Here is a 23,924-nt window from a genome sequence, read left to right as displayed (position 1 = left end):
CTAGTGTCTCTAGTTTAATTTAAACACCCTTTGGAGCTAACTCTAATCTAGTAAAGTTGAGAAAGTTTGAGGTTTAGGTTTAGGAAGAGGATATTTGATTAACATTCACTTCATGGATTTCTTCACGGACGGAATTAGACAAATGTTTAGGTTGGATACCCCCTACCAGTAGAAACAAGAGATTTGTTAGCGCCGTAGTAAGTAGTGCCAAAAAGTGCATACCGAGAGGCTACCGCAGAGAATACATTCCCGAATGGTCCCAAAACAGGGACGAGTTGTACCAAAATTTTCTTGAAACTGGTGATCAGGAAATAGCAGAAGAGCTACTTCATAGCCTAGATGCGGCGGAAGTTTGAATTTCCAGACATCGAGGAGACAGGCGTGGGCACTACTAAGGAAACTAGGAAGCGGAGCCCCCACACAAAGACAAAATACAACTGTCAGCCCAAATGCCGTCGCTTCATACATAGTAGCTACATTCTGAGCACCCAAAGATAAACAACATACAGTTGATGTCAAACGAGAACTTAAAACCTTAAAAGTCCAAGCCACAGAAACAGAACATTCTCGCCCATACACTTGCAAGTACGCAAAAGTTTGCTTGGCTCACTTTTTCACAGATATTATACAAGCTGGCAATATCCCAAAAGAATTTAAACGATCGAGGATAATCGCCATATTAAAACTAGGCAAACCAGCTGATAGCCCCAAGAGTTACAGACCAATAGCTCTGCTGTCTGCTACCTATAAGCTACTAGAACGGCTTATCTATAACAGAATTGGCGCAGGAATACTGAACTGAAGAAGAACTGAACAAGCAGACTTCCGGAATAAACGAAGCTGTGCAGATGAAGTCTTATCACTCATCACACCACATTGAGGCAGAATTTCAAAAAAAACTAAAAACCTCAGCTGTATTTATCGACTTATCGGCGGCCTACGACACAGTGTGGAAAGAAGGCATGATATACAACCTCCTACGTATAATCCCCTGCAAACTAACAGCTCGACTGATAGACAGCATGCTGAACGACCGAGTGTTTCAAGTAGTCATGGGATCCGACATCAGCTCTTCAAGGAAACTAAAGAACAGTCTTCCACAGGGAACAGTCCTTGCTCCACTCCTCTGTAGCCTGTACATTGCCGACATGCCAGAAACAAGATCAAGAAAGTTTGGCTACGCTGATGACTGGGTATTTGCAACAAGATGCAGTGCTGTTGAAGAGTCAGAAGAGACCCTAACGACAGGTCTGGAAGGAATTTTCGCAAGTGGAGGCTCCAACCTAATGCCACCAACACAGAAGTTACCTGCTTTCACCTGAATAATAAACTCGCCAGAAGAGAACTTTTAGGGAAACACCCTACTTACCCACAATAAAAAGTATCTAGGCGTAACCCTTGATAGAACACTCTCTTTCAGAGAGCATATATCGAGAACTGCTGAGAAACTAAACTCAAGAAACAACATAATTCAAAAACTGTACGGTACAACTGCGCTAGGTCTTCTCAACTGCTGAATACTGCGCTCCAGTTTGGCTAAACATCCTACACGTACATAAAATAGATGCGCAGCTAAATAACACCATGGAGAATGATTGCTGGTGTTATCAAACCAACTCCTACGCAATGGCTACCAGTCTTAAGCCACATCCCACCCCCTCAACTGCGACGAATAAATGCTCTTACGAACGAGTATAAGAAGATCGTGGACAATAGAAATTTACCCATCCATCAGGACATCGATGATGCCAACCATAATCGACTTGGATGGCTGTGGAAGATGAGTTCAACCTTACTAACGCATGGACTGCACAACAAAACACTAACATGCAGTGCATCACCCACAAGCCACCAGGTTTCGATTTACCACGTAAACATGGTCCACGCTTAACAGAATCAGAACTCAACATGGCAGATGTGCATACTCTTTACACAAATGGGGCAAGGAACCATCTCCTCTCTGTGATTGCAGAGAAATCCAGACCATTAGACATATCACAGAAGAGTGTACCATACGATCATATAATGGTAGACCAGAAGACTTACTGATGGTGACGTCGATAGACTACATAAGTAGACTAGATGTTCGTTTGTAACCTTTGATAACACGTTTTATTCTATTTTACGTTCTATGTTGTATTGAAATTCTATATTCCAGTAATGTTTTACATTTTTGAAATTTTTTTTTAATGTCTCTTTTAATAGCCATAAGATAAATAAATAAAATAAGGACTATCACATGGCAAGAAGCGGATCGTGCTAAGTGGTTCGGTGTAAATTGGTGTAAATATTTCAAAAACTGTCCAACTTGCAAACTTGAAATTTTGGTCATAAACGTGTTTCGACAGAATGTAACTTTTATCATATGTAAGTACAATTTTCCTATCAAATGCACAGTTTAGCTATAAAAACATGATTTTTTTACAATTTTTACGGGATTTTTAAGGAATTCTGGGAAATTTTCGAAAAACATTTTTTGTTTAATTTTGACTAGGTTGTTTGACTAAATTAGTTTGGATGTACGGTTAAATTTGAGAAAATAAATAAAAAATAGTTTTCAGATCCGTAATAGGACATTTTTTTAATTAAAATCAAAAAACAGAGTAAAACGCATTTAAACCATAAAGTCTCATACATCATTGAATTTGGAATAAAAATCTGATATTACAACGCCTGATTTTGATGATGCTTTCGCAAAGACAAAACGTCGGAATAAACCACTTTAAAAGTTGCTATAGAGAAGTCTAGCTAGAAATGCGGGTCGACTTAGAACACTGAACAGAGAAATATCAAAGGCTGTCAGGAAAGATATCAGAACGTTTAACACAAGAGAAGTGACAAGAATAATAGAAGGAAACAAGGGTCTGAAGTCAATTAGAAGAACATTCACGGAGGGCAAAAAGAATATAACTAAGTTAAGACAAGATGGCCATATAACATCAAACAAGGAAGAGATTCTGAATGTGGTTAGTTAGTCTTTTTACCAAGAACTCTACAGCAACACGAATGTGAACGCTGGCAACATCAACATACCAACGGTAATGAATCAGAGATCAGAAGAAATCCCAGATGTGACACTTGACGAACTGAAAGCAGCCCTGCCCGAAATGAAAAACAACAAAGCAGCTGGCGACGATCAGATTGAAATAGAAGCTATAAATGGCGGAACCTTATTTCATCAAATGCTCTGCAAGCTCTATAATGCGTGCCTGACCAGTGGAAGAACACCTTCCCAGTGGGATTGAGCAGTAATAACAATCATGCACAAGAAAGGTGATATAACAAACCTAAAATATTATCGTCCCATTAGTCTGCTGGACTTCTACCAGCTACGCGAACAAGCAGGTTTCCGATCGGGATTTGGCACTAACGACCATCTCCAAGTTATTAAAACTCTTATCGAGAAATGCATTGAATATAACAAACCCCAGGTTCTCATCTTTGTTGACATAGACTACAGATACGTTAATATCATTAAAAACGTCTATGAAAATGCCAAGGCTTGCATAAAACTGCATAGCTATACGAAAGACTTTCCTATTGAAAGAGGTGTGAGACAGGGTGACGTCATATCTCCTAAACTTTCTAAGACCTATTGGAATACATGTTTAATTTTGATGATATGGGACTAAACATCAATGGTGAGAGACTGAACCACCTGAGATTTGCGGACGATATTGTCTTGGTTACAGGCAAATTGACGAGGCGAGGGAGATGCTCAGGCGATTGAATGATGCTTCGGAAACGACAGGTTTAAAAAACAACTTTAGTAAGACCCAGTTTATGACCAACATGGTAGTGAGTGAACGAATTTCCCGAGACAACCAAACCCGGGAGATAGCACGAAGAATCGGCATAAGTTGGGCAGCTTTTAGAAAGCAACTTAAGCAACATTCTAAAATCGGACATTCCAACCTTTCTAAAGAGAAAGATCTTCAACCAGTGTGTGCTTCCTGTGCTAACGTATGGAACAGAAACTTTAATACTGGCAAAGAAATCCATAAATAAAATTCGCGTAGCACAGAGAGCCATGGAGAGAGCAATGCTGGGCATATCATTGAGGGACAGAGTCTCTAACATCAGACTTCGCCGAATGTCTGGAGTTACCAAATAGATCGCATAACAACGTTAAAGTGGAACTGGGCCGGACATGTGGCAAGAATGACGGACGGGCGATGGACAAGGTTAACTCTGAAGTGGACATTGCGACAAGATGCCTTTTGGAACAGAGGTCGCCCACCAACAAGATGGGCCGACGATATTAAAAGAATAGAGCCAAATTGGATGAATGCAGCACAGGATCGAAGACGTTGGAGTGGACTACGACGGACGCAGCTAGGCTGAATGATGATGATGATGATGATAGAAAAGTCATCATTATATCATGTTTTGGTTAAGGCCCAATATTTACTTCAGAAAAAAATAAAACGTAATATCATAAAATGAACTTTTTTCAAAAAAAAAACTTATTTTGTTGTCTTCAAAAAGAGCGTTTTGCACTGTTTTTATACAGAGTGTGCCAGATAAAAATGGTAATATAGAAAATTGTAAAAAATACAATTTTGTGGGGTAAAAATGTATGGCAAAAATTCAAAAGCTCAATCAGATTCTGTGTCAAAACTAGAAATATTTATAGAAAATATCGTTAAAAAAAAAAAAATTCTTTCAGTTTCAGAGGTTAGTCTTGATAGTTAGCCTTTGGGGCCAGTTACGACCCTGTATTTAATAAAAAAAAAAACAGAATACAGCATTTTTCTTAAGTTTAAGTTTTCACCTACATTTTCAGAACCATGCTTTTTATGGTTTGTGGTATATCACCACAAACAAAGAACACACTGTATAATTTCGTTTTATTTTCTTTTCCACTTTCATCTCGCTTTTTAAAAGGTAATTTAAAGTTTTTTATTAAATTGAAACAAAATAAAATTTACTTACTTGAAAATGGAAGGGTCCTCCATCTCAGTTGCATTATATGAATACCCAAAAAAATCTGGATTGGACAGTTCTGATTCCATTAGAGACGTGTTCTTCTTGCCAGTTCTAGTAGTGATTTAAATTTACACTATTTTTTTGGTAAACACTATTTAAGTCAGTCACTGGAAATTCACTGGAAAACGGCACCAAACCTCAAATTGTAGTACACTTCGTACAAAAAAGGCCTATCCACCAGATAGCGGTTACCACTCACAGTTTGGTAAAAACGCACTTTAACACGCATGGCAACGACCAAAATTGACGGTACTTGTCAGGTGCGGTCTGAAACAAAAACCAAAACATTATTTAACTAGTGCGATAACCAAAAATTACACAATTTAAGTGAACAAAAGACCGAGTTAAACTCTTTCACCGAGTCAACTAAACGCACTATCACGGTTAAACATGGCAAATCTGTTTTTATCTGGTGTTTATTGTTTCAAAGTTATTCAAATATTTGCCGGTATAAAATTATACGAGTACATATTTTGTTTCTAGATCAATGACATAAATTGAATAATGTGCGTAGTTACAATTATTTTCCTATTAATTACCCTCAAATTACTTAAACTAATACTTGAACGTTACAAAATGGTCACAAATCGATATTTAGCTGTTCATTGATCTGTCAAAAAATAATCACAGGAAAATTACAGCGGTAATTTGTACTAGTGTAAATTAGTTGATTCAAAATAGTAGTAGTTTCTAATCAGTGCACAAAGTTATGTTTTCCGCACGTGAAAGCAGGAGTACTTTACTCGCTTTAAGTGCGGAAACTCTACTTTGCGCACGTGTTAGAAAGAATATTTTTTCTACTAACAAAACAACTATACATTTTGTTTTTTATTTTAAATTTTCATTGACAATTTTTCTGCATACTGTGCGGAAAAATGCTTCTTTGCAATCATTCGTAAAAAAAGTTATATATATATTATATAGTTATATATTTAGTTTATATTTTTTTATTTAAATATACAGGGTGGTCCAGTTTCCATGGCGGAAACTTCAGAGAGCGATAGAAAATCAAAAAATAATATGAGTTTGCATTATAAACTTTAATAAACATTTTTTTTTATATCCAGTGATGTAGGGCATGACAAGATATATCTAGTCCAAATTTGAGCTAAATATCTCTAAAACTGTAAGAACTATAAAGCAAAAACTAAAAAATACATAAAACTTTAACCCCCTGCATTTCTCGAATATAGTTTATAATGCAAACTCATATTATTTTTCGCTTCTCTATCGCTCTCTGAAGTTTCCGCCATGGAAACTGGACCACCCTGTATACATATAATAGTTATTACTAAAATATTTCAGGATAGTAATTTTTTTATTTTATTTATTTATCAAATTGTTCATTATTGCAAGTAATCTTGGCTCTACCAAAAAAAAAAAAATTGCCAAAACACCTTTTATATTATTACTAGATGATTGAACTCGTAGTTCGAATATCTGTTGGTGCGGATTGACTTTCTGTATACTTTTGTTACAAATGTGTGTATTTAATTTTTTTTTAAATCACTAAAATTGCCAGAGGCCTCTAAATACTACTAAAAAATTCCAAAGTTGTCAAAGAGCTCTACAAGTATCTTAGTTCTTCTAAAAATTGTCTAAAATTACCAGAAGCCTCTAAAAGGGTCCAAAACTGTCCAAGAATTTGTTAAAATTGCCAAAAATTTCTAAATAGTACAGAAAAAACTTAAAGTTATAAAGCTCCACATATGTATCTTAATTAAACCTTCCAAGAACTATCGAAAATTGCCAACACATACAAATGTTTTAAACGTTTCAAGAATTTGTTAAAATTGCCAAAAATTCTTAAATATTACAGAAAACCCTTTTGAAATTGTCAAGGAGCACTAAAAGTGTCCTAAACCTTCCAAGAATTGTCTTAAATTGCCAGAGGCTTCTATAAGTGTCCAAAACTGTCCAAGAATTTGCTAAAATTGACAAAAATTTCTAAGTTGTAAATACAAAAAAAAAAAAAAGTTATAGAGCTCTAAATTCCTAAATAGTACAGAAAACCCCTTTGAAATTGTCAAGGAGCTCTAAAAGTGTCCTAAACCTTCCAAAAATTGTCTAAATTTGCCAGAGGCCTCTACAAGTGTCCTAAACTTTCCAAGAGTTGTCTAAAATTGCCAAAGGCCTCTACAAATGTCCTAAACCTTTCACAAATTTGCTAAAATTGCCAGAGGGTTATACAAGTGTTCTAAACCTTCCAAGAATTGTCTAAATTTGCCAGAGGCCTCTACAAGTGTTCTAAACCTTCCAGGAATTGTCTAAAATTGCCAGAAGCCTCTAAAAGTGTCCAAAACTGTCCAAGAATTTGCTAAAACTGCCAAAAATTTCCAACTAGTACAAAAAATACTTAAAGATAGAGCACTACATATGTATCTTAATTAAACCTTCCAAGAATTTGATAAATTTGCCAAAGGCCTCTACAAGTGTTCCATACCTTCCACAAATTTGTCAGAGGCCTCCACAAGTGTTCTAAATCTTTCAAGAAATGCCTTAAATTGCCAGAGCCTTCTAGAAGTGTACTAAACCTTCCAATACTTTGTTTAAAATTGCCAGAGGCCTCTACAAGTGTCCTAAACCTTCTAAGAATTGTCTAAAGTTGCCGGAAGCCTCTAAAAGTGTCCAAAACTGTCCAAGAATTTGCTAAAAATGTCAAAAATGTCTAAATAGTACAAAAAAAAACTTAAAGTTATAGAGCTCTACATATGTATCTCAATTAAAACTTCCAAGAATTTTCGTAAATTGCCAGAGGCCTCTACAAGTGTTCTAAACGTTCCAAGAATTTGTTAAAATTGCTGCCAAAAATCCCTAAATAGTACAGAAAACCCCTTTGAAATTGTCAAGGAGCTTTAAAAGTGTCCTAAACCTTCCAAGAATTTGCTAAAATTACCTGAGGGCTCTACTAGTGCTCTAGACCTTAAAAGATTTGTCTAAAACTGCAAAAGGCTTATACAAGGGTCCTAAACCTTCCACAAATTTGGTAAAATTGTCAAAGGCTTCTAGAAGTGTTCTAAAGCTTTCAAAAAATCTAGTAAAATTGCCAGAGGCCTCTAAATAGTACGGAAACTAAAACCAAACACTTGAAACATGAAAATCTACAGATTGTCTTATAAAAACTACCAAAGCATCAGTAAAATGATCTTTTCCAGTATATTACACTTAACATAAAATGAATTAACTGCCAGGAAACAAACAACAACAAAGAATAATTATGATAATATCAAGTACTAGGCAAGTGATTCAGAAGTAGTAATAAATTATCATAATCCATTTTTATTGCTAAAAGTGAGAATATTTACATTGCCTCATTATGGCCCCGAGTCTTTATCTAAATGTTAGGCGATGATAATAATCTTGTTTGGCGTAATGCATCTCTGGATTTACACTGTTTACGTAGATGCATGAATAATTATTAGGCTTATACTTGAACATTTCGCAGCAATGTAACAATATTTGCAAGTGAACATATTGTCTGTTATTAATTTGAAAGCTGCAATCTAATTAAATTTAGTTCCAACGTTGTGGCTTTTATGATAGGTTGATGGGCAGTTTGTTAGGGGCTTTTATTGCTCCATCTATAAAGTTTTAGGGCCAGTAAACGTTTGGTTCACTTAACCAATTTAGTTGAATATGTATTAAGGAAATTACGGCTTCCAGAAATCCTAACAAACTCACAACTGCATTGCTGTTATAATAATAATACAATGAAATCTCTAGAGACTGTGCAATATCGAAACCCACTGAAATGTTAACATTAAGAGTGCAGTTTTGATATGAACAACTTTAGCGTGCTGTTTATAAAATATTTCCACTTTTTGAGTTCCGGCTCCATTATTCATTCATTCATTGCATTATTGAAAAGTCTACGATTCGCCAAGTTTCCATCTACGAAAAGAAACAATAAATTGCCTATAAAGGGAGATTAGACCTTCGACTAGACGCTTTGTAAATAGTTGAGCCAAGTTTAGCCATAAAAATAAATTCTCTACAGACTTTAAGCCGCAAAACTTTCCGGATATTCAATCTTAAACTTTTTTGATTTGTATTTAGATCAAATCGCCAACGATTAGTCAGAAAGTAAATTAGCCCACTGTGAGAAATAGTGTTAAGATTTTTCCAGATATTACCGCTATAAATATTGTTTGAAAGTATACTAATCGCTTCAATTCCCTAGGATCTGATTGATATTGGAATATCCTGGAATCCCTGCAGCTCCAGGATCGGACAGGACATTTAAAGCTTTATAGGGGTCCAATGTACGAAGCCTGTTTCAAGCCAGAAAGGTGAATAATGTAATCAAGGAGATGAAGAGAATTAATATTGATACAATGCATCGAATTTAGATGGCCCAATTCAAGCCACTGTGAGATTGATGACTATAATGTATATCACTTTGGAGATAACAAAAATGGAGTAGCTATAATTGTCAACTATAACGTGAACAACTGTGTAATTAATTTTGTCGGTATATCAGACAGAGTGGCACTACCTACTTAAAATTAATGCCAATAATTTAACATAATACAGTCATACGCCCCAACCTCAGAAAGCTCCGAAATATTCTACGAACCACTATGGACAGCCCTGAAATACACAAAGAAACAAGAAGTCAATATACTACTGGGATATTTCAATACTAAGGTGGGCAAGGGTTCTTTTGGCAATGTTGTAGGGAATTTTGGTCTGGGAGTACGAAATGATAAAGGAGACCGCCTAATCCAGTTTTGTGAAGAAACAGAAACAGACAGTGTGATAACGAACACCTTTTTTTAATTACCTCCTCGACGGCTGTACACATGGAAACCTCCAGCCGATTCGCCCCAGAAAGTGATTAGGAACCAGATTGATTTCATCATCATAAACAAGAGATTCCAAAACATCGTAAAAACTTATCCAGGAGCGGATATCCCTTCAGACCATAATCGTTTGCTTAGCAAGATCAAGGTACGTTTGAAGAAAATTCGAAAAAGGAAACCACAAAAACGTCTAGACATCCAGAGGCTAAAGGACAACACCACAAAAACGGAAGCTAAAGAGAAACTAAACAACAATATTAACAACATATCTCTGGATCTAAATTATGAAGACATGAATGTAGAAGATACTTGGAGCAAAAACCCGAAAAAAAAATTACAAAATAGCAATGGATGACAGAAGAAATATTGGATCTTATGGAGTATCGATGAAAACACCGGAATAAGAACGAAAGTGCGTACAAGGAAGTAAACAACAAAAAGATCAAAGAAGCAAAGGAGCAATGGTTACAGAACGAATGTAGAGAGATTAAAGCCTTGGAACGAAAGCATGATACCTTCAACCTGCACAACAAAATCAAGGCCATGACAGGAAGCACTGGCTTGCGCAGCAGTAACATGGTCCTGGAAAGGCAAGGTAATCTTGTAACTGATAATGGAAGGATACTGGAAAGGTGGAAGGAATACATGGGAGAGCTGTTTGAGGCAGAGCAACGGGCGGAATCCATTATCCATGCTGATTCAGGCCCAGAAATAACACTCGATAAAGTAAGGCACGCAGTAATACGACTAAAAAATTACAAAACAACCGGACCAGGCGGAAATACTGAAACTTTTGGGAGACACCCAACTTAAACTACTCAATAAAATATATGAAACGGGAGAATTGCCTTGGAACTGGCTGGTTTCCACGTTTATTCGCCTTCATAAGAAAGCAAATGCTACTAGGTGCTCTGACTAGGTGAGTCATGCACTGAAAATCCTACTTAACATCATCCACTCTCGTATATACAGAAAGCTCGAAGGAAACATGAGCAAGGTTCAGTTCGGATTCAGAAGTGGAATGGGAACGGGAGAGGCCCTATTTTTCTATACAGGTCCTGATACAGGGAGCCAGGGACGTAAACTGCGATGTCTCCTCTTGTTTTATCGACTTCAAGAAGGCGTTTGATAGGGTGCAACACCACAAGTTGTTTTAAATATCTGTATTTACACCAGAGAGCCACTATACGTATAGACAACGAAACCTCCCAAGAATTTTCAGTGAATCGGGGAGTGCGTCAGCGATGCGTACTGTCACCAACTCTGTTTAACACGTATTCAGAAATACTGTTTAGACAGGCGCTCAATGAAACAGAGGAAGGCCTTAAGATCAATGGAGAGAACATCAATAATTTAAGGTATGCGGACGATACAGTTCTCATAGCAGATAGTGCTGAAGGATTACAGGAATTAATAGACCGAGTGGAGGAGGCATGTGACATATATGGAATGAGGCTTAACTGCAAGAAGACCAAAATTCTTATAGTTAGTAAAAACGATCAGGCGCAGTACCACTAGTTTAGGGCCAATAACGAAAGCTTGGAAACAGCAGATACAATAACGTATTTGGTCTGGCAGTAGGAAATGATAAAGGAGACCGCCTAATCCAGTTTTGTGAAGAAACAGAAACAGACAGTGTGACAACGAACACCTTTTTTTTAAGTACCACCTCGACGACTCTACACATGGAAACCTTCAGCTGATTTGCCCCATAAACTCGTTAGGAACCAGATTGATTTCATCATCATAAAGAAGAGATTGCAAAACTCCGTAAAAACTTATCCAGGAGCGGATATCCCTTCAGACCATAATCGTCTGCTTAGCAAGATCCAGGTACGTTTGAAGAAAATTCTAAAAAGGAAACCACAAAAACGTCTAGACATCCAGAGGCTAAAAGACAACACCACAAAAACGGAAGCTAAAGAGGAACTAAACAACAATATTAACAACATATCTGGATCTAAATTATGAAGACATGGATGTAGAAGATACTTGGAGCGAAATAAAAAATGTCTGCATCCTTGTAGCAGACAATAAATTGAAACCCGAAAAAATAATTAAAAAACAGCAATGGATGACAGAAGAAATATTGGATCTTATGGAGGATCGATGAAAACCCAGGAATAAGAACGAAAGTGCGTACAAGGAAGTAAACAACCAAAAAATCAAAGAAGCAAAGGAGCAATGGCTACAGAACGAATGTAGAGAGATTGAAGCCTTGGAACGAAAGCATGATACCTTCAACCTGCACAAGAAAATCAAGGCCATGACAGGAAGCACTGGCTTGCGCAGCAGTAACTTGGCCCTGGAAAAGCAAGGTAATCTTGTAACTAACAATGGAAGGATACTGGAAAGGTGAAAGGAATACATGGGAGAGCTGTTCGAGGCAGAGCAACGGGCGGAAACCAGTATCCATGCTGATTCAGGCCCAGAAATAACACTCGATGAAGTAAGGCACGCAGTAATACGACTAAAAAATTACAAAACAACCGGACCAGGCGGAAATTCTGAAACTTTTGGGAGACACCCAACTTAAACTACTCAATAAAATATATGAAACGGGAGAATTGCCTAGGAACTGGCTGGTTTCCACGTTTATTCCCTTTTATAAGAAAGGAATTGCTACTAGCTGCTCTGACTAGGTGAGTCATGCACTGAAAATCCTACTTAACATCATCCACTCTCGTATATACAGAAAGCTCGAAGGAAACATGAGCAAGGTTCAGTTCGGATTCAGAAGTGGAAAGGGAACGGGAGAGGCCCTATTTTTCTATACAGGTCCTGATACAGAGAGCCAGGGACGTAAACTGCGATGTCTCCGCTTGTTTTATCGACTTCGAGAAGGCGTTTGATGAGGAGTGCAACACCACAAGTTGTTTCAAATATCTGTATTTACATCAGAGAGCGACTGTACGTATAGATAACGAAACCTCCCAAGAATTTACAGTGAATCGGGGAGTGCGTCAGGGATGCGTACTGTCACCAACTCTGTTTAACACGTATTCAGAAATACTGTTTAGACAGGCGCTCAATGAAACAGAGGAAGACATTAAGATCAATGGAGAGACTATCAATAATTTAAGGTATGCGGACGATAGAGTTCTCATAGCAGATAGTGCTGAGGGATATCAGGAATTAATAGACCGAGTGGTGGAGGCATGTGACATATATGGAATGAGGCTTAACTGCAAGAAGACCAAAATTCTTATAGTTAGTAAAAACGATCAGGCGCAGTACCACTAGTTTAGGGCCAATAACGAAAGCTTGGAAACAGCAGATACAATAACGTATTTGGGCTGCAGCCTGAACGAGGAATGGGATTACTCACGGGAGATGTTAAGAAACTTTTAATAAACGGTTTGAGTAGCTAACCTTGTATATTATTACACAGTAATTAAATTTAGGATAACGAGAAAATCCAGTGCTGTAAAACCCTTCAAACAGCCACAATCAAACGAAATCACCCCAATTAGTCACATATAAGGGAACCAAAATCGATACATAAAAGACGATTTGCCAAACTTTATCTCACTTAACTGGAAAAATCCAACTCCATTAGATTGGATAACCGATACTTGATATGAAGGGACAGAAACTGCCTATCCAACTACTAACTACGTGCACCTATCTGCGGTATCAAACAGGTTTCAGGGAAAACCGTTTTCCATTAATAGTCACACGGTATTGTTTGATATGGAGGTAATAACTTCATTAAACAAAGGGACGGTTATGAATGGTAATTAGCGGAAAATCATCGATTTTCACGCCAGACTAAAAATTACAGCAGAGAATTATCATATTTACGGCGACACTAAAATCAAATTCCGATAATTACAGAATCTGAATTGTAATCGAGGTATTCGTAATTACGGTCCGGAAGATGAAGGGTCTCTTGCATTAATTGTCCTATTGACAGCTACAAGATTTAATGATCAATCGGTTTGGATTAAATCTTTAAAGTACTAAACTTATGAAAACCAATTACGAACCCACCATTACCCAGTCTGTCACGTTTTGACTTAATCGAGAACCAATTTGCGTTCAAACTGGTTTTACGTTAGGCAAGATTATCTTCAGATTGCGGTGATTTAAGGTTAGCAGCGCTTTTGCATCCGCAAACAGTGCTCGTTAGATTTACTGTAAAATTACCAAACAAGTTTCGATAAACGGTTTTTGCGACACGACACACGGACTAGTTCCCAGCAAAATAATGTGTTTTGCATCAACGTTTGATTGTTCACAATTTGCATATTATACATTTTGCTGTTTTGTAGGAAAATGCAGATCGCTGATTGGGTTTTTGTTTAATTGCAAAAATGTGTAGGGAATTTTATAAAATTGCTATCAGAAATTATTAGTTGCATTTGTTTTCTGTTTTAAAACCAATTTTATATATTATTATTATTCGGTCATTATTTGGACAGTATAGGTTTCAAACAAGACACCCTGTAGATTATAGATTTGTAGCTGTAGGGGTGACAATGCACTCGAGGTTTATTGTGCCCCCGTTACTAGGAATTGGGCTGAAGCTAGTTTTATCACAGTTCCTCCTCCAGCTTCAGTGCCTTAATAAAAGTCAGCAGCTGAGTCGGTTTCACAGAAGAAATCTCCCCATAATTGATCATGAGGGTACCAGACAAGTTGCCCGTTATGTTTGAGACTGCACCAGAATCTGTAATCTCCGTGTTTTCTTAGGCCTATCCGCTTCATCCTGAGAGGAAACCTGTGAATGAGCGTAGGTTTCTTTCCCTCAATTTTACAAATTATTTATTTTTTTTCCGTTTGTAACCTCTAATAGTGCGCCAGTCCAGTGAGTTGTTCCCAGAGCTTGGCTCTTTCGAGTTCCTTGTTATAGCGTGAATATCCGCCTTAAAGAGATTGTGGTATTTTCAATTGGCTCCGAGTATTTGGTTCTTGGTCCAAACACTCCTAGTCCTGTTCCCTTTTGTGTCTTGGACTCATCTGCATATTATTTAATAGTGCGATTGGTCCACTCTCTCTTGTTGCTTAACCAAGTCAAAAATGTGGCATTTGCGCCTGACTCTGGGAAAAAACTGGGGCCTTAAACCACACGTTATGAGGTGGTTATACACGGCCGTTATAAGGCCGAGGATCTGTTATGGCTCCTTGGTCTGGTGGCCGGCGGTGGAGAAGGTCTTCGTATCCTGGAAACTGGCGGGTTTGCAATGACTAGCCTGTCTGGCAATAACCGGCGCAATGAGAACGTCACCGAGTATCGCATTAAACGTTCTTCTGGGCCTTCCTGAGTTACCTCTGTGGAGGGAGGCCGCTGCGGCGCTGCAGAAGATGGAATGTGGCTCTTACAAGGCTTGACAACCACCTGCGTCAAGGACATAAGTATAGCGGCCGCTATGCATCAGGAGATTTCCAATCCTGGGGGTAAAGATGGTCGCACCTGACGTAAGTCTTACTTAAGTTCGAAAGGAAGTTTAGGGTAGAAATCCCAACCGAGAAGGGGTGGAAACCTGGTACACCAACGGCTCAAAGTCTCACAATACGGGATAGTGCGGGGCGGGAGTGTACCGACAAGACACCAAAAAGGGGGCATATTTTTTGCTGGGGGGGTGGACGACCATCTTTTATGCGGAATTGTTTGCAATCCTTGAGGTCGCCATAAGCAAGGAAGTTACAGCAGGACGAGAGGGAGTGATCGAGATCTACTCCGACAGTCAGGCTGTCCTAAAGGCACTTTGTAGTGCCAGGATGGGCAACAGACTGATTCAGGAATGCTGGGATGCCCTGAACAAAGTAGCAGAGCAGAAGCAGGTAACCGTAGTGTGGATTCCGGCACATATGGGGTTTGCGGGAAACAAGCGGGCCGATAAACTGGCCCGGCTCGTGTCTTCTGAGAGTCCAATAACTGCTGAACCTCACATAGGATTAAGCAACACACACGTAGCAAGCGCACTAAGTGACTGGGCGCTTGAAGGTATCACAGAGACGTGGAGAAAGGCGGAAGAGTGCTGACAAGCCAAGGAATTTATTGGAATCCCAATCGACGCCAAGGCAAAATCCAAATTGTTGATGTCAAAGAATCGCTGGGCCTTAACAACACTGGTTGCGGTTCTGACAGGCCACTGTAGTCTAAACAGACATTTGCATCTATTAGGAATTGGTGATAACCCTGTTTGTTCACAATGTGGAACGGCGGAGGAAACATCATATATCCAGCGATGGCAGACTCCTACTGAGTCTGCCATCGCTGGTCGTTTATCAGGAGGCGCTTTCTTGGTGTCTCCATACTCTCCTGCAGAGAACTGTCTTCCTTGGAGTGGGGACGGATCCTTGCTTTCGTCAGGGAGACGGGACGTCTGGTTGGCGTAGGTAATGGGTGGGGAGGATTTGAGGGGAAACGGCGAAAAGGGCCTTAAGGCCTACTCGCCAGACCTTTTAGGGTTCCCCCGCATTATTACTACTGAGTCAAAAACGTACTTCCAAAGTTAAATTCCCTGATAGAGATGTCCAAGCTCTCCTACTTACCTACCCTCCTCCATCTTCCAACCTCGTTCTTAGCCATTCTAAACAAAGCTGCCTCAGCGGCTCCCTGCACCGTGAAGTGCAAAGATGTGAGGTCAAGCATGAACTCCATTGCCGCTGTGGGACATGTTTTCATGGCTCTTGTTATGCATAGGCATGCATAACAGTATATGGTTTTATTGTACCAACCCCATACGTAATAATGGGCCTAACCATGGTGTAGTATGCATCCATCTCAGAGTGCTTGAGTTACAACCCCAGGTCGTTCCTGCCAGGCTTCTTCTTGTGCATATTCACTAATGTATGTATTAGGCTTTCCACTGTTCGTAAGTCAGTCCACTGTCTTATATTACGCAGCCACGACATCTTCTTCTTTCCCATTCCCCTCCTTCCTTCTATCTTTCCCTCGATGATCAGTTGCAAGAGCTGGTACTTCATATTTTGCGTTATGTGTCCTAGGTATGCGGTTTTTCTTTTTTGATCATTAGCAATGGTTCACGTTCTTTGTTTAATCTTCGTCGGACCTTTTCGTTGGTTACTCGGGCCATCCATGGGATTTTCAGCTCTCTGCGATATACCCACATCTCGAAGGCCGCTATTTTATTCATTGTGGTCACCTTAAATATCCAGCTCTCCACGCCATATTGTAACACGACCGACCACCAGGCTTCTGCACACTATTACTGATAGTTTCCTGAATGTGTCTGTTCCAAAGAAGTTTGTGATGAAGTGTTATTCCTATAAATTTAACTTCTTGCTTTAATTGTCCAGATATCTGGATCGTTTTTAGTTTAGCCAGCTTGCTTCTTCTTGTGAATGGTACAACAGTGGTTTTGAGTGGATTTATAGTCAGTCCCATGACAGTGCACACCTTTTCAGTGACTTTGATTCTTGCTTGCACTAGTTCACATAAAGTTTGTTCCCAGTGTAGGCCAGTGCTTGTTAGCTTGTTAAGTAGTTCATCCACTACTAAGCTCTACATCAGAAGTGAACATACCTCTCCTTAACTTCAATAGTGCTACTATCCACTGTAGTTTCAGCAGATCTTGTTGCAAGCATCTCGCTCATCCGTAATTGCTTTGTCGACACCTCTTTGCCCCCAAAAGCACTCGAGATGAATTCTGGATTATTTCTGTCAATTGCTACAGAGATCAGTAGTTCTGCCCTTTCTGACAGAGACGGTTTAACTAACACTTTCCAACCTCTCTCATACATCATTTGATTCAGCTGGTCAAGACCTGTAAAATGGGCTAAAATGAGTCCTACAAAAAATAAACACTTTCTGAGTGACTTAAACAAATTTATCCACTAAAATAGCTTTTTTTATGAAGCATGTGCCTCGACTTGGCCAGAATGAGTTTGCATTTATCTCGGCCAATTTTAGTCCACGTTTAGTAGCTGAAAAATATTGTGAAAAGGATTGTTATTAGAAGCAACGTACGAAATTGCCGTCTGCACCGGTTTCAAGCTAAAACCCACCAGCTATTTAACTTTTATATTTTTCTTGTAGGAAACTTTCTAGGAAATTGCACCACCATAGTTTTGCAATGTGTCTTATTTGTTTCTTGAAATGATGTGTTGCTCACGTGCTTTATATCAAACTCAACTATGAACTGGACAGATTTTAATTATTATTGTCTTTTATGTCATAAAGACCGCATAACAATGGAGCTTCCTAGTCAAAACATCCAGAAAAGTGGTTTTTGCTTAAAAAAACATAACAATGTACTTTACTGTAGAACATTCGTGAATTTTTTAAAGCAAACAAAATTTTAATTAAAACTAAATTGAAATAATATAAACTCGGTTTAACGTGAATTGTTGTGAAAAGGAAATGTTTTGTTGTGTAAAGAACGTTTCAATATGTAGTGGCTAATTTTAATTATATACGTGTACAGAAGTAATTTTTTTAAATGAAATTAAATTTACAAAATTGGAAATTAATACAGTATACTGTGACTTATCAATTATTTTCTGTTGAGGTTTAGTTAGGTTAAGTTAATAATAATAAAAATAAATTCTTTAAGATTTTTTATGCTTTTGTCTATGGCGTTTTGGTTTTTGTCAAATCATCCTCAGATCACCTAGTCAATTTTGGGTTTTTCCAAAAAGTCTGTTAAAATTGTTTAACATAACCTAACTTGACAAAACCTACAAGAAAACTGAAAATATGAAAATGTTTTACCGAATGTATACAGGGTGATTGTTACAAACTTTAAGGAGTGAATATTTGATCAATTTTAGGTAAAAAAGTTCGTATAAACATAGGTCCGCAAAAGCAGCACTTTGAACATACAGGGTGTTATAAAAACACTGTATATAATAAAAATAACATTAGTTAATATGCCTATGTGGCTCTAAGGAATTAGATGTGTTCCAAATTTGGTGATATCTAAAATATTTTCAAAATGGTGGCGCTTAAGTAGGTACCAAGTTGCTTATTTTGAATCACCCTGTATATTATTATATTTTTAGATTCTGCTAACGATTTCAAGTACGTTTGCCGTACTATTTTCGAGATAATGACGTATGAAAAATTACATTTTCAAATTTTGGAATGTTATAGCTCCTAAGCAGAAGAAGTTAGAGCAAAATGGCTTTCATGTTCCTATCTTAACTTATTCTGGTGCATGCCAAGGTCATACTGCAAAGTTTGACAGGTTTACCCTTCTCAATTTTTGACCCTGTCAAAATTTAAAAATGTTACCAAGTGAAATATCTCCATCAGTTAAACATGCAAACCGTTTTGCTCTATCTTTATCTGATTAAGAGCTATGACGGTTCAAAGTGTAAAAACGTCATTTTTTAAACGTCAATATCTCAAAAAGCGTTGCAAATAAATAATGGTTATGATACATGAAACATACTTTAAATCATAAAACTCTTTTACTTAAAATTGGTCAAAGATCAAAGTTACAAAGTATAAAATGCTATTTAAACTAGTTGATGCTAGATCAACTAGCAATTCAAGCTAAATGCTGATTTGAGTTTGAATTTTGACAGATGTCATACTCAAAATAAACTGAAATAAAGATAGAAACAGACTAACCCCCTTTAAAAATGTTAAATATGTAGTTAAAGGTGCGTTGTATGGTAAAATGTTATATTTAATGAAAGATATTGTTATATAGGGGACTTTGAGGAGCATACGTGGTAAAAATTTCACACTGCTAACTCAAACCGTTTTCGAGATATTTAGAAAAATGTCCGAATAAAAGTAATCACGTCTGACGCCCTCTAGCGGCCAAACGGGGCAAGTTAGCGGTGCCCGCTCAACGTCACGCGATAGCTCTAATCATTAGCCACCTACGATCCTTTAATGAGTCTATACGGTACGTTTCAAATAATCAAGTTATTCGCGATTTTTTGGAAAAATGCACCAAAATTTTGTCAAAATTAAGGTTTCCTGGCCTACTATACTGCGGCCCGAATTAAAGTGGTTTTTAGTAAATATTTCGAAAACGGTTAGATTTACATAAAAACTACAAGAGTGCAAAATTGTTCCTAATGGACCACTAAACCAAACTACGTAACGTGTGAACTTCAATACAGTTGCCTGTATACAGGGTGTGCACAAAATTGTTAGTGGATCATTATTTTTGCTCACCCTGTACACAATTTTTTTAGATACAATTTTTTGCTCTACACCCTTGAAAAGAACAATTCAAGACGATTTGTTTGAGTGATTGAACCACCCTGAATTCCCAAAAATAACCAAGCTACAGGGTGTTAAAGTATTGAACTAATTTTCGGTAAAAAGCGCATCAAAGTAGTTTTTGGAAAATATCTCGAAAACGGTGAGAATTACAAAAAAAAACACTACAGAAACTCCAAAATGCTTCTCAAGCAGTAGAAATTCTTCCAAAACGGTCTAGAAGTTTCCAAAAGCTTTTAGAACGCTTTAAAGGCTTCCAAATAATCTTCAACTAGTCTAGAAGCTTTTAAAAAAATTCAAGGCAGTGTAAAAGCTTTTAAAACAATTTAAAAAGTTTCTAGAACCGTCTACAAGGTTTCAAATGCCTTAAAAGCAGTCCAGAACCTTCAATGATCCTAAAGTAGTCTAAAAAGATTTCAAAACACTGCAGAAACACCAAAATGCTTCTAAAACAGTTGAAAGCCTTTCAAAACAATCTAGAAGCGTCCAAAAGCCTTTAGAACCGTCTAAAAGATTCCAAATGCTCTTCAACTAGTTCAGATGCTGCCAAAAGATATCAAAACAGTCTAAAAGCTTCAAAACAATTCTAGAACCGTCTAGGAATTTACAAATGCCTCTAAAGCATTCGAGAGCCTTCAATATGCTCTTTAAACTGTCCAAAAACCCTCCAAATGTCTCTATTTCTAAAATCGTTCGTAAGCTTTTAAAGCAGTTTAAAAGCTTTAGAAAATTTATAGAACTCAAGAAAAGTAAAAATATTTGCATCTCTGAAAGGGTCTTGTGATTTTTTAAAGCTTTTTTACAGATTAAAATAATTTTGCTTATTAAGCGCTATTTTCACGATTTTACTGCTTTTTAATCCTGACTTTAGTAATAAGTAATAAGTACTTCATTTAAAAAATACTAATTACTTTCAGTAAGTATTTCACTAGATTACTTAAAGTAGCAAAACTACTTATTAGTTTACTTCAAGTAGATTTTGGTATACTAAGTAATCCAGCTCTGTTGGTGATGATTACTATTTAAAAACTGCGGTAGAAGAAAGGTTAGGTTAGGTTAGGAAGGTTTCAGGACAATTTTCCATATCGCCCTTGGTACATTTTTAGGAAAAAAGTTATTCTGACTAACACTGCAATATTTTCCTTTTTTGAAATATTCTCAAATGACAGGCAATTTTACTTTCTATTTTGCTGTAATTGAATGAATCATATTATTCAGTCAGAGTTTTTTAAAATGAGAAAATCTCTTTTAACTAAAATCAAAAACATGGCTGCTTTTATGTTATTACCAAAACCTTTTCAATTTACCTCTCCCTCTCGTCGTTTTGGTATGTATACACAAAACCAGATTGAATTTCAAACTGAAAGTGACAATGTTATCCTTAAACGAGTGCGTGATGGACAGGAGCGTTATGTAACCCAACACAAATCATCATGTTACGTATTTAACGGAAAAAAAGCGCCGGACATTTATCAGTTGACAAAAAGCGCACATTCAATCGTCGGAAATCAAAACCAAAAATCGACGAAACGTAAATTGCTTTTAGCAATGCAGTTGCCAGCTGAATTAATTATTTATCCAAATCTGCATGGCGTGACCGTCTCTTGCGAATTAGTCAGAATGGAACCGTTCCACCGTTTAGCCCAATGGGCAATTATCTGGTCGGAATGGAATATTTCATGAAACATTTATTTGAATGATGCCAGTCCTCCATAAAAGTTGAATAAAAAAAATATGTTGGGTCTGCAATTAGGATAGTCAAACAAACCTTAAATTGGAAGGGAGAACAATAAAAAAATTGGAAAATGGTAATTGTACTGGAAAAGTGTAACTTTCCATTCTTGCTCACTAAAAATAAAAATGGTCACTTAACCACAAAAAATGTTGCCAACTTGATCGAGAGAGAGTAAACACTAAAAGTGTTTACATAAGAAGGCTCGATCAGACAACATCGGACGAAGAAATACGAGTGACAATCGAAGGAAAAGTAGGAAAACTCAAGGATGATGAGCTAAAAATGAGCGCTCTGAGACCGTATAGCAGGGGGGCCAGACGGTAACGGTAACAATAGCGGCCAGACATCTGGAAAAATTAATGGAAGAGAAATTCATCCGAGTAGGCCTTGTAACCCCAAAGAAAAAGACCAAAAGGACATTAGATGCATTGAAAACCTATATTGGAACCAAACAGCGCAAATCAAACTAGGCAATAATATTGTCACGTTTAGGGGTGCGTAGTGAGGGATGGTAGAGAAACAACTCTGGTTACAGGTAAGCCTTATTTATTATAAATAATGTAAAATAAACACTTAAACAGGGTTATTCTTACCCCCAGAAAAGAAGGGCCAACACGGCCGTGAATGTCGTTAAGCGCATGGGGGTTCGGGAGAGACGAGTGGGGTTTTAGCCCTTCGGCTACACCGTAAAGGGGCACGCAAAGGTGTTCTTGTACGGTGTGACCAAAAGACCAAGTGAACAACTGACAGGGTTAAGGGTTCTAACGGTCACTTCAAGTTGCGAGAGAACCCTTCTCTTATCAGCCTGGGATCCTAAGAAGGTAGCGAGCCGACCCACCACTTCAAGTTAGGGAATGTTGCTCGCCGACCAACCCGGAGACCAGTAATTTTAGATGGCCAGCCTTGCTGAATAAATACTCGTCGATTGACCCAGATTCCTACTAGACTTGCTGACATATGCGATTATTCGGTGTATAGTACGTTTGTAAATGTTGGGAATCTGCGACATCTCCCTCCCCCAAAAAGTGTTCGTCCCGAACACTACTTACCCTAGTTTCTATTGTAATGCCTTAATCTATCAGAAGGTGTGGCCACTGCCTTTATTCGTAAAATAATATATCCTAAATTATACGCTCACTGTTTCTTATTTCTGACGTGGCATCGTTCCTGGACAAGCGGCTGGGTGTTGAGGTTGGCCCAAGTTGGACTTTGTCTGACTGGTACCGGAGCACCTGTTACTCAGTTCGCAGGTGGTGGTACCCTGCCATCTTACGGTTCGCCTGCTCATTTGCATGAAATCACCAGCTATGCTCGGGTAGGTTGCTGTGTTGTTCCCCGGAGAGTCCTTGTTTATGCTGCTAGAGGCGCTTGTGGTTTAGTGTGGTTTTTTGCCTGCCTGCAGAAATGAATGTTTGTCATAGCATATTTCGTTAAGTTTAAACAATAATATACAACCAAAATATAATTTTCCTTACTTTAAGGATATTTGTAATAGGGCACTGGCTGACCTGCGCCAGTTATTGTTCTTCCACCACGTTTTCTTCATCTGAGCTATCTTCTGACGCGTCCCCCAGCGTCCATTCGTCGTAAAAAGGCAAGATTCTTCCTATATGTACCACGTCTGTTTTCTTCCCTTTCTCTTGCTTCACCTCGTAATTCACCTCACTAAGTTTTTTCGTGATCTTATAAGGCCCAAACCACCGTAGTAGCAATTTCTCACTTTTACCCACTTTTCTAATTGGGATGAAAATTTTGACCCTGTCACCTACTTCAAATTCCCCTTCTCTGTGTTTGCCGTCATAAATGCCCTTGTCTTTGTCCTGTTTCTTGTGGATATTATCTACTGCTGTTGCCCTTAGAAGTAGTGCCTTTTCTCTCAATTTATGGGAGTTCAAGTCATCATTACTGTCCAGTAGAGATGCGTCCAGCGGCAGTGTGGGATCTCTAGCAAACACCAGTTGAAATGGACTAAACTGCGTTGTTTCTTGTTTTGCTGTGTTGTAAGCAAAGGTGACGAAAGGCAAGTATGAGCACCAGTCTGTTTGATCAGAGCTGCAGTAGAGTGACAACATGTCAGCCAGTGTTTTGTTCAGCCGTTCTGTAAGGCCGTTGCAGGATGGATGGTAGGCAGTTGTAAAGGTACTCCTCATCCCCATGATTTGCTGCAACTCCTGTACTATTTCCGACTGAAAAACTTTTCCCCTATCACTGAGGATGCTCCGTGGGACCCCGTGAATCAGTATTA

The 23,924-nt window shown here is 38.1% G+C and overlaps 1 protein-coding gene across 5 annotated transcripts in view; it reads right to left on the bottom strand.

The window, feature by feature from the left end:
* Window positions 1-23,924, bottom strand: part of LOC145729587 (diuretic hormone receptor-like) — a 236,468-nt gene that overhangs the window by 78,100 nt on the left and 134,444 nt on the right. For all 5 annotated transcript variants that reach the window (XM_081980409.1, XM_081980408.1, XM_081980407.1 and 2 more), the window contains exon 3: window positions 4,936-5,256. In XM_081980409.1, coding sequence (XP_081836535.1) covers window positions 4,936-5,015 — 80 coding nt within the window. In that variant the 5' untranslated portion in view covers window positions 5,016-5,256. The remainder of the gene's footprint in view (window positions 1-4,935; window positions 5,257-23,924) is intronic.

Source organism: Ips typographus, linkage group LG5, assembly GCF_016097725.1.
Source record: "Ips typographus isolate SLU linkage group LG5, UJ_Ityp_2.0, whole genome shotgun sequence".
In the NCBI taxonomy this organism is placed as follows: Eukaryota; Metazoa; Arthropoda; class Insecta; order Coleoptera; family Curculionidae; genus Ips; species Ips typographus.
The sequence above is the reverse complement of the archived record's forward strand: the minus strand, read 5'-3'. Positions and strand labels throughout refer to the sequence as shown.